Source organism: Pholcus phalangioides, unplaced genomic scaffold (assembly GCF_987345545.1).
Source record: "Pholcus phalangioides strain wild (caught in Gottingen) unplaced genomic scaffold, Ppha-v1.0 ptg000003l_1, whole genome shotgun sequence".
In the NCBI taxonomy this organism is placed as follows: Eukaryota; Metazoa; Arthropoda; class Arachnida; order Araneae; family Pholcidae; genus Pholcus; species Pholcus phalangioides.
The window spans coordinates 10,173,339-10,185,412 of record NW_028301596.1 but is presented as its reverse complement, the minus strand read 5'-3'; the positions used below and the strand labels follow the sequence as shown (position 1 = coordinate 10,185,412).

General features: G+C 35.3%; 1 protein-coding gene across 1 annotated transcript in view; it reads left to right on the top strand.

The window, feature by feature from the left end:
* The window catches only part of LOC149088027 (uncharacterized), a 167,906-nt gene that overhangs the window by 134,118 nt on the left and 21,714 nt on the right, over positions 1-12,074 (top strand). Inside the window, exons 6-8 of the mRNA XM_089243973.1 lie at positions 5,068-5,173; positions 7,501-7,619; positions 11,321-11,453. Coding sequence (XP_089100099.1) covers positions 5,068-5,173; positions 7,501-7,619; positions 11,321-11,453 — 358 coding nt within the window. The remainder of the gene's footprint in view (positions 1-5,067; positions 5,174-7,500; positions 7,620-11,320; positions 11,454-12,074) is intronic.

Below are 12,074 nucleotides of genomic sequence, written 5' to 3'. Positions count from 1 at the left end.
CTATACATTAATAATGAACTTTTTTCCGTATACATATATATATATTGATTTTTTTTTTTTTTTTGCTGGACATGAAACACTAGACGTGTTTCACATTTCCCCGTGAAACACTAAATATCTAGTGCTGACAAGGCGGCAGACATCAAAGATGACTCCAAGAACAAAGAGTCTTTTCAACGCATCCCATTTTAGATTCATTGGAAACTAAGTAGCGTTTGCGAGAAGAGCTACCACTAAAACTCCTCACCACGCAAAGCAAAAAAATAAATATTTTCTTTCTCTTTCTGCATCATACGCAAAATCTGTCGCCATTTTTCTCTCTTCTCTACAATAGCACAGCGCTAGTGTCACCTTATTTGGCCTTACATCCCACATTAAGTGTGGCGATTTCAACAATCACTTTAATATCATGAATACATATCACCGATGACAATAATATTTGCTTTTTTTTGCGAATAACTAAGAGGCATGTAAGTGGCTACTAAGTAGCTTGTCATCACGAATAGCTTGTCTTTGATCGGATCTATCTGGAAATGTTTATTTGCCACTTCAATGATTATCCCTTGATCTTACCGCTTCATTGGAATTCATATGCCACTTGCTTTTCTAAGGCAGTGACCAAATACTTGAATCATTGAGATGAATGCAAAATGTGGTTGAACCTTGTAGGGCCATATTTCGGGGTATAGACGTGGTATCACGAACATATTAAAAATCAAAATTAGCATACTTATCATTGCACTAAAGAATGGCGTCACTCTCCGTTGTCCATATGAAGGTTATTTTAACAGCTGACTGATGCAAAGATGAAATTTCTCTTTCCTAAATTCCTCTTCGCATCAGCCAGTTGTTAAAAACCGTGGTATATCAGTACACACTGAAAAGTATCTGAGATACTTACGTCGTGTTCCGCAACGTTAATTACACAAGCTTGAAAACGATTAACCGGAACACCTAATTGAAATATTTTACTACTACAACTGAACAATGATTCAGCATTGATCAACATTACGTCAACTTGAAACATGTTTCACAGTGATAAAAAAATAATTCATACTCGTAAGCCACTCGAAATTAAATAATACAAAATAAAGCCACACAATACACTCACTCACCAGCCTCTACTCTTAGCCGCCGTGCGGTCGTGTGGGCATCATGATGGGATCATATCGGGAGGATCAAGGTTCGAATCCCCATTGACAACATATGATGGTCGGATGAAGCTGGTTTTCCAACGATTTTTTTTCCTTAGCCAGGGATAATTATCACATCGAGTCTGACATCCCGAGACTCTCCAAGACTGTCCATCAATTTGGGAAAGAGCGCAAACCACATCCTAAAATGTTCTCTCTGGGCGATCAGAAGCCATGTCTGTCTGTGGCTTTCCAACTTCGAGGCGCGAATGCAAGAGATCTATTATTGGAAAATGTGTCTCCAATCAGAGAGCAATTAGGACTACAGCATTTAAAAGAAACCTGCCCAGTCTTCTTCCCAATACAGAAGATATCCATCCATACCAACCTTGACCCCGCTCTGTCACCATAGCGGATAATCCAGATAACAGATAATCTGAGAGATAATCCAGAAGACAGCATTTCCTGAACAGTTACAGACATTAAGGAAATACCTATATAGATAAACCGTACACCATCCCGATCCATTACTTAAGCGACCGATTGCCATTGAAGGCATGTATTAAGGAAGTAGACGTATTCTGGATATTATGCTGAGGTGAACTTGGAAAGAAATATCGTCTAGTGTCCGCGGGGGGAAGGACCAGATGACTGTTCTTTCCGAGTTGACCTTGTCATAATATCCAGAAAAGGTCTATTTCCTTGCTGTATTGAGCTGAGAAAAAAAAACGTCTCACTTATAGCCATTCTTCAGAATCGAAGTTAAAGTCCTCATACACGGCACATTCGGACATGCGCCGATTCTTCAAAAGTTTTTCAAAGGAATATTTACGATGTGCATGTGCGGTTTGATGGTAGTAGCCTCTGCTCTTGGCTGGAAAACTCAAAGAATTCGTGTCGGTGTTTGCCGGGAAGAAGCACTTAGCCAAGTGTTAAGAAGTGTGCGTGATATGCCTAGATTTCGGGTAATTTGTCTGAAGTGCTACTTTCTAATTGGTCAGATTAGTTATTTGACGACTTGTTTAAGCGTGTGAAAATATTTGAGACGCCAATGTCTTGAAGCCATTGTGACGACGTGGGACTAAGGAAAAAAGCAGGTTATTGCGTTTGGCCTATACAACACCTTCTATTACAGAAAGCCTCCGCGCGAAGGTTTGAAGCTTTTGGCAGTATATCCAATGACTATAGGTGAAATGGACGACTTCAGCGAATTCACGACCTTCATAGTATATATGTTCGATATATACGAGAGATTCAAATGCATATTTGCAGATATTTCCTTAAAAAAGTCAGTGGGGCCACGACGAAAAGCTCCGAGGAGCACATTTGGTTCGAGGCATGGGTGGAGATACAGGGGGGGGGGGGGATACGGGAGGGGGCGCGTGAGGGGGTTGCCCCCCCCAGCGTCAAAGGTGGAGTCGACTGATCAAATGTATATATGTATCAACATCATCATCGTGCCCCTCCCAGACACTTCCAAGTCTATCTCCGCCTATGGCTCGAGGCCATACGTTGAAGACCCCCTGATCTAGAGTTTCATTGCTCTCTTTCGGAAAAGCTTACTTTCGAAAATTTGCTACCTACCTTGCAAATATCTACTCTTGAAAATCATCGGAATGAATATACTCTATTTCATCATCGGCTGTTGATTGAAAGATGCAGTTATCCCGCGAATATACTCCTTTGTCCACCGGCGTAGACGACGGATGAAAACAGATCACCAGCCATTTACGTACCGAAATACTTCGAGAATACTTGGTGCAAGGAACGGAACATTGCAAAAAAATCACCAAAAAAGAACGTTTCGTATATTTGAACATTTTTTTGACACTCCAAGCCATTATTGAACTATCATGGCTGTAATATCTCCAAGCGTGTAACGAACTTCGAAATTTAAAAAGTAAATGTGAACAAAGAAGGTAACAAGTAGAAGAATCCAATCAATCATCAAACATTTTGGGGCACTGTGTAAACCAGTGTCAAGTACGGTTATGAGTCAAGGTATGCATGCATCTAACAATGTGTCATATTCTTCTTTTATTGAATATACTAGAAATTAGTTATTGTTGAATGAAGTGGGGGAGGGGAATAGGAGACAAAATGACGTATTTGCTAAGTGAGGTAAGTATACAAGTTGTAACAGTAGTAGTGAGTATGGTCGTGTGTGTGTGTGTGTGTATATATGCAACAGTAAAAAAGCCCAAGGAGAGACGGGACAGGACACAAAAAAGCCAACAGGCTTAAGCACCCACTCAATAATGTGATAGAATAAGGTTTTCTTTTCTCTCTCTCTTGGATGTCGGTCCTGCACCGGATGATGGATCATCCTGTACACACACGAGAAGAATGGGGATGACAAAACAGAATAGAAGAAGAAAAAAAGTACATTCCCAACCATTTTTCATTTTATTTTTAGAGGACCAAGGCAAAGAGTAAGGGGGGAAACGGTACTTTTTTGGCACTTGTGAACTTAAACCACCATTTGTAACTTTCTTGTCAAGTGTTTTGATATGAAGTGTACCACCCGGAAAAGCCCTCTTCCACCAATCATATCTTTTGTCATACGAAACCGGCTTTCACTCATACTTCGACAGTATACACCGTAAGGGAGAGAGATTCTTTTCTATACTAAATAGAGGGCCTGGGAACCTAGGAAGGAGGGAGGGGCCCCCCTTGTGCTCCTCGTCCAGGAATAATTTCATACTAACAATAGGTTCCAACTATGTACTGTATATCACGAGGAATATTATATTGATTATGATTTTGAGCTATTGAACTCCAGCGATAATATTTCATTATTAGACATACATAGTTGATGGTCATCCTGTGTCCCGTAGGAAATATGAAGATATGGGATTTGATCAATGAACATCGATAGGGATTGAATATTAGTATAAATTTTGATATTTTTTATCAATTTACATCGATATTTTTATGGGAGTTTTTTCAGCTACCTCGTTGGACATTTTGCCTTTGGTGGCATTTGCATTTGTAATTTATCCAATTTCGTTTATTATTTCTTTAAAATTTTAATTTTTTATAAAGTTTGAAAATTAACATTATATTTTTTTTACTTCTTTTTTTTCCATTATTCAATATTCAATTTTATTTTTCTTCAAATCGTTTTATCGAATTTTTTTTCAATATTAATAATTATCAATATTGAATTACTTTTTTTTATATTATCAATATAATATTAACACTCAATCATTTTTTTAATTGACTTATTGAATTTTATTTTATTTTTTCGATATTAATAATTTTATCAACATTTAATTGTGATTTTATTGAATATTTTATCAATATATTAATTTTATCAACATTCAATTATTACTTTATTGAATATTTTATCAATATATTAATAATTTTATCAACATTCAATTGTTATTTTATTGAATATTTTATCAATATATTAATAATTTTATCAACATTCAATTGTTACTTTATTGAACATTTTATCAATATATTAATAATTTTATCAACATTCAATTGTTATTTTATTGAATATTTTATCAATATATTAATAATTTTATCAACATTCAATTGTTATTTTATTGAATATATTATCAATATATTAATAATTTTATCAACATTCAATTGTTATTTTATTGAATATTTTATCAAAATATTAATAATTTTAACATTCAGTTATTTTTTAAATGTTTTATTTTTATGAATTTATTCAATTTTTTTCCTTTGTTCAATTTTTACATTAAATTATAATTTTTTAATATTTTTATCAATTTCATTTAATGTTGTATTTTTAATTTTTTTTCATTTTTATCAATATGAATTCAGTTTTATTCATTTAATTTTTTTTATCAAGTTCAACATTAAATTTTTTTTCGATGTTTCTTCAATGAAAATCACATGCGATTGATACGGTAATTTTAGATACATTACTTATACATAATTTTTTTTTCTGCACTGACAGTTTTGTCCGCCTGGTACCCCCGACATGAGAGAATCATTATGTTCCCGGTACAACGGCAGGCTTGTTGCTGGTCAGCGAGCGAAATCATGGATACCAGTACATCAAGGTAATACTTTCCAAATTCATAAAAATTTAAATTTACATGCATAAATATTCAAATACACTAAATACTATAATAATTTCTGTGGTAATTTATTTGCGAATTAAAAGAAATTGATAGCGATATGAAAGGAAAAGAAAATTCGATTCAGTTCTCATACCGATTCAATACCCGATACCCCCGATTTTAGAGCAAACCCAGTTTTGAGCCGGATTTCAATGATTTAAGATTTGATTGAGCAAACTTTCTATTTTGGTACAATCAAATACCTCTTGACGGGACAAAAAAATCTGCCCGCAAAAGAGGGGTGACCGTAAGTCGGATTTGAAATGCATACTTTTAGTATACAGGGTGTCCCGTAAGTCCTAATGCGGCCTTTATCTCATCAACCGTTCATTATAAAGATGTGGTTCTAATTTAATGTGCTTAGGAATTGCCCTAAACCAATTCTAAGAGCGAAAATACAGTGCGTCACAAAATAAGAAAATCCAAATTTTGATATAAACATCCAGTAATCAAAATCCCAATTGCAAGACTGTTGTCCTGTCTCTTCTGAGACCAACAGAAGAAATTCTAGATTTCTGAGTGCAATGTTCGATGAGATATTTTAGTTCAAAAATCGGAGAAATGTTTGGAAAGAAAAGCAAACTAACGGACAATGCTTTTTTTCCCAATTTTTCTCTTATTTTTTAATTTAAATGGCTTTTCCAATATTGCGCAATTGAAAACATGGGTTTTTTTTGTTGGCCTTAGGAGAGCTGGGGCAAAAACTTTCTCATTGAAAGATGGGGAACGTATAAAAAGATGATTTTTCTTCTAATCTTGTGACTCACTGTATTTTCAATGTCGATACTGGTACAGCAGGATTTTTGAACACCTTTTAAGCATCTTTTGAATTAGAATTAAAACTATACAGGGTCAAAACTTTAAAAAGGAAAAAAACAGGAAAAATAAGCGAAATAAAAAACGGTTTTAAGGGTTGGCATCGCTAGGTCACGCTAATTTTTTTAAAACAGGAACAAACTCAAAAGCAGCTGATAGGTGGCGCTGGTGTAAGCGACTTCGGTGGAAATATGCAAATGACACGGTTATAAGAACTTGCGCTCCTAATCCGCAATCGGTTCACCGTTGTAAACCGTGTGTATGGACCTGCTGCACGCTGCCGTTGCTGGATTTGTGACTCGCCTGTAATGTGTTATCCCCTGTGGTGGTGGTCATGTGGAACACATACTGCTGTAATAAACGATTGGGAGGCATTCTGTTCGTTATTTGCGTATATTTTCTTTGACTTTTGTGCGTCAGCATCACCTATCGGTTGTTTTTTTAATTATTTTTTTCCATCTTAAAAAAAAAATTCCCGTGACCAAGCGATGCTAACCCTGCAAACCGTTTTTTATTTCGGTTTTTATTTATTTATTAAAGTTTTTACGGACTCTTTGCCGACTTTTACTTCCCCCTCACAGAGAAGTGATGTTAGACGTCACTTTGTGATGGCTTTTCTGATTGTTCTGGGGTTGTGGCTACTGCTGTTGCGACCTTTGTGTGGTGGCTCTCCCATTCTGCATGCTGAAAGGCTTTTCCAGCATCACTTCTTAACCGCTTATATCCCCCTTTGGGGACAGAGTGGGAGTCATGTTCTGGTTTGGTGGTGTGTTGGTTGATGAGATAAAGGCCTAATTAGGACTTCTAGAACACCCTGTGAATACAAGAAAAATTACATGACCCTAAATCATGGGTGACCGTTAAGGGGGGGGGGGATTTTACTGTATTACTACATGTTCAATCAGGTGTTAATCAGGGTTAATTCTGTAGGACGAAGAACTAGTTATTTCTCAAATTCTTCGAAATGGATGGTGACGTTAAATCGATGTTCCAAGTGTATATTAATAATCTGATAACCAGATCTGTGGAAAGTCTTAAAGCAGAAAAAAAAAGCAAATTTAATCGTTATAATATGTACATCAACTCGACATCATTCAACTCCGAAAACGCACGGAGCTAATGAACGAGTGGTAAAACCAGCCGCCATCTTGGTTTATAACCCGACAGTCACGATCGACGTCACACTTAAAAAAAAGCTGGTAACCGCTGACATTTTGATTAAGTGTTTCCGTAAGATATGCTGTAAGAAAAAAACATATATATTATATAGAAAATGATTACTTATATGTGTTTTCTTTTCCATCTCCTCGTGAGCAATAACACTATTTATTTTTTGCCATTTTGTATTATTGTATATATTATTTCCTTGATCTTTATCTTATCTCCCATCCCCCTTTTTTTTCTTTTAATCTTTATGCCGATGATTGTATATATATATATATTGGATCCAGGATCTAACCCTTGTGAATTGAGATGCGAGGCTAAGCAGGAGAGATTGGTTTATGGGTTCGGTAAGGTCGAAGATGGTACGCCTTGCAGCGGAGGATTGTGCGTCGACGGCAGGTGTTTGGTAGGTACGATTGGCCTCTGCCTAATATACATATCTGTTGAAGCCTTGTGAAAGATGTGGGGGTTTTCTGTCACTGTTTTTAAATACCAGAATCAAATCTGTTTGACGAGTTTTCTTGTGGCAGGGAATATGTTCGATAACGCTATTAGACGTTTGGCGTGGCTTTATATCGCCAAAGAGATGATGACTAGGGCTCAGATTTTTATGGCTTAAAAAAATCTTGAAAATATGCAAGCATTTATGACCTAAAAAACAAAAATATGGAATTAAAGTACAAATATCACCTTATAATATTTCTATTATTTCAGTTATTGTTTCTTTTCTTAAGTGGAAAAATTCATCAGTTGTTTGCCATTCAATTACCTTACCAAATGCAAATGGCGCGCCAACCTCTCGATGAGTATAAAAAAACAAGCCGGCCGTTCGGAATCGGCAATAAATTGTAGGTCCCGGTCTAATTATCCCTTGTGTGCAGAAAATGGCCGTGGCGCGACAAAAATGATCAATGACCCAATGCAAATCAAAACTACGCCTACTTTATGCACAATAACTGTTCTTTAGTATGTGATAGAATCGCACTAAATTTTTTAAAAGACGCAGTTTCAAATGTATAGAAAACCCCTGCCATAGTTCAGTTTCTTCTGAAATATATTTTAAAAAAAACTATCTCTCAAAGATGCTTTTTTTTAAATTTTACTTCGCGTCAGTAAAAATCGCACGTGTGGTTGGTCTAAATATGGGTTTTTAGTTATTTTTCCACCTGTCACACGTTTTATAATTTTTCGCTTTTTATCGCACCTAAAAGTGCTTTTTTATATCATATTTTATTAATAACGCAAGAAATTATTTTTGGTTATTTTTTACTTACACGCCATCTTCTTAACAATTGAACCTGCAGGGGGGGGGGGGGGGGCTAACTTGATGGAAGTGCTGTTAGGGAGAAGAAAATGGCTACACTGAGTGAAAGCTGGCTTTATTTCTGATTGATTTCTTGATTATTTCTGATTGATTTCTTGATTATTTCTGATTGATTTCTTGATTATTTCTGATTGATTTCTTGATTATTTCTGATTGATTTCTTGATTATTTCTGATTGATTTCTTGATTATTTCTGATTGATTTCTTGATTATTTTTGATTGATTTCTTGATTATTTCTGAAGGGTGACTACTACTTAGACCTATTGCAAAAACTACGATTTTAAGTACTTTGGTACTAATTAATTTTGTTGCAAAATATACTGAATATTTTGAGCAGGTTTTTGGTTTCTTTCCTATCTCTATCCTTACATGTGTTAGGTTGTATTAAATTATCGAAATCTTGAAAAGAGAGGTACATATAGCTGGTCAGAACTGGATTCGCGTAGCTCATATATTTGAACCTTATATTCTTAGGCCGGCATTGCACTATAAAAGTTTGATAAAAGTACTTTTATAAAAGTTTAAAAATGCAACCATTAAGAGCATTAGTAACATTCTAGCAAATGCAATCGATCACCTTATTGGTTGTATTTATGGAGTTTTATAAATGAACTTTTATAGTGTATTCCCGGCCTAACAGATATTATCATAGCATTTCATGCCTGGTGGTTCTGATTAAAGTATCCCTCTAGCGAGAGAAATATTTTAATAAACAGCAATGTATTCAATTAACACATTGTTTACGGGTTACGAATTTACTCGTGGTTGTCATACCAATACGTAACCACTGTGGTGAGTGAGCTGTACCTGAAAAATCCTGTCTACAATGTATTGATACCTATTTTAGACTGTTGGAGCATGTGTTTTTTTTTTTTTTTGGAAGGAGAAATAGTTCTAAGAATGACCGATAGGAGCAGTTATATGGTGCTGCGGAAAGTTATCAGTGACGAAATGTGGTGCATCAAAATTTTTGTTAAACAGGAGAACTGGTTCGATTAATCGACGGTCGATCAATTTTCGATCGAAGTCAAAAATTTCAGTTGAGTTAATCAATTCGATCGATCCGATTAAAATTTTTATTAAAAGTTTTTAATTTAAGTTGATTTGTTTGACTAAACCAGTGTTTCTCAACCGGTGCTCCGTGGAGCCCTTGGGGCTCCTTGTGCACTCTGCAGGGGCTCCGCGGCCGCTCGATCCGATTAAAATTTTTATTAAAAGTTTTTAATTTAAGTTGATTTGTTTGACTAAACCAGTGTTTCTCAACCGGTGCTCCGTGGAGCCCTTGGGGCTCCTTGTGCACTCTGCAGGGGCTCCGCGGCCGCTCGAGGAAAATAGAAAAAAAAAGTAAAATTTTGGAATAATAATAATTATAAATATTTTAAATAGTAAAAATAAAATCGGTAACTGTGATGAATAATTAAAAAATTGGCCTGCGGGGCTCCACCATAGAACTTTTCTACTTAAGAGGGCTCCGCCAGTCAAAAAAGGTTCAGAACCGCTGAACTAAACTGATTATGCGTCTTAAATTATGTTCCTATTCATACCATTCCAGATGAGTGACCGTATTTTAATATATTTTGGTCAAATCTTTTTGACACTTGAAAATATAAATCAATACAACAAAAACTAGAATTGATTTCGGTTTCAAATCGAGTTTCGTGGGAGTTCATATTTAACGACAGAATCGTCGTCGCGATCGTCAAGGAATGCCATCCAACCATTTTTTTGATATCTTGGCTTCCCGGGTAAAAAAACGAACTACAGTAGAGCATCAATTATCAGAATACCGATCAACCGCAAACCGTTCCAGTCGGCAAATTCAAATTTGCTTGCCAGGTAGAAGTTCCACTAGCGGCCGCAAGGCTTTTAAATGAAGCGAAACTTTGGACTTCTTTTCCTAAACCGTAGGCCTACTTTAATCGTCATTTTGAACTAGGCTACTCAGTTTGTGTTATTTATAAGACGTGATACAAAATATATACAGTTTTGTGTTTAATATCACTGTTTCTTTGTTTCATATTGCTCCTATGGCATTGATATAATTGTTTTCCGTGATTGATCGGTTATCCGAACACCCCCCATGTCCCCAGTTGTTTCGGATAATCGATGCTCTAGTGTACATATATTATGTAAATTTCATCCCAAATCGTAATAACCGGTATGAAAAATTCATATTCATATATTGGATGCGTAAAAAAACAAACACGGATAAATCGTGTTTATAAGTGCTTACAAACATTTTCATGGTATAAATTCAAATTATTTTTTCACAATAATGAAGTTAAGAACGTCATGAAAAAGTAACAATTTTCTAATTTTCCCGAATTGATATTCAGAATAACCCAATGTAGTTTTTAGAACGAGCTCCAGTTAAAGCCGTCCACGTGTCTCCAGCCACGAAAAACGAAAGCATCCTTAACCTTTTAACACGTTATAATATATATGTGAGCGCATGTTCGTATGTATGAACTACAATCGAGAAGACATGGACGCTGAAAGCAAATAAGGAAGTTAGCAGAGAACCCAGTGATGTTAAACATTTACTCGGTTAGCTATTTCTTTTTTAACATGGTTTTATTGAAATAAGCGGCAGGTGCCTCTTTTACTAGTAACGAATTCAAGTAACGTGCGACGACGTCTGGTTCCAGTCACGACTCACTAGTAATGGTTTTTTTGGTTTTTTTTACTCGGTTTTTCTATTTGTGTTTGACTGTCTAGTCAGCTCAAATATTAAAAAAAAATAAATTCTAATATTTTTTTTTCTGCATCATTACATGCATAGAAAATCGGCTGTGACGACAGGCTTGGATCTTCCACCGAAGCAGATATGTGCGGAATGTGCGGTGGCAGGAACGAATCCTGCGTCCATTACAAGGATCTATTCCTCGGTCAACCTGAAGTGCATCACACTGATGGTAATTGAACGGATATCGGATAAAAAAATTTGATTTGTCATGTGCGTAAATGCATGCATTTGCACGGTTTAATCACATTTCAAGTATACCGATGTTTAAAATTAAGTTTTTTTTTAAATTTATCAAAAAATTACGGAGAGTTTTTCCAGAATACGGTAGAAATGGTGGAAGAAATGATTTAGGATTTAATGGAAATTCAGTATTTATGGGGAAAATACTTTTAGATAGCAATGGATATTCAGGATACATAAAAATAAAAATTTCAGAAACAATGGAAAATTAGAACTAAACGAAAGAAATAATTTCGGAAATCTACGAAAGAAATGATTCGAAATCAATAAAAATCCAGAATTGATGTGAAAAATAATTTCGGCATTAACCCATTTTTGACTGACGTTGCATTTGCGCAACGCCTTGCTTTTTTTTCAATGAATTTTTATTCAAATTTTTTTATTAAATTAACATTTTCGAAAATAAAAAGGTTCAATGAGTGCCATAGTATTTTTTAAATTTTGTTCACAAAGAAATTTAATTTTTTTAGGCCTTTTTAAAAGTTAAATTTTTTTTTTCTAATTTTATCCTGATTTTCCATGTGGACTTTTTTTTTTCACGACCATGAAC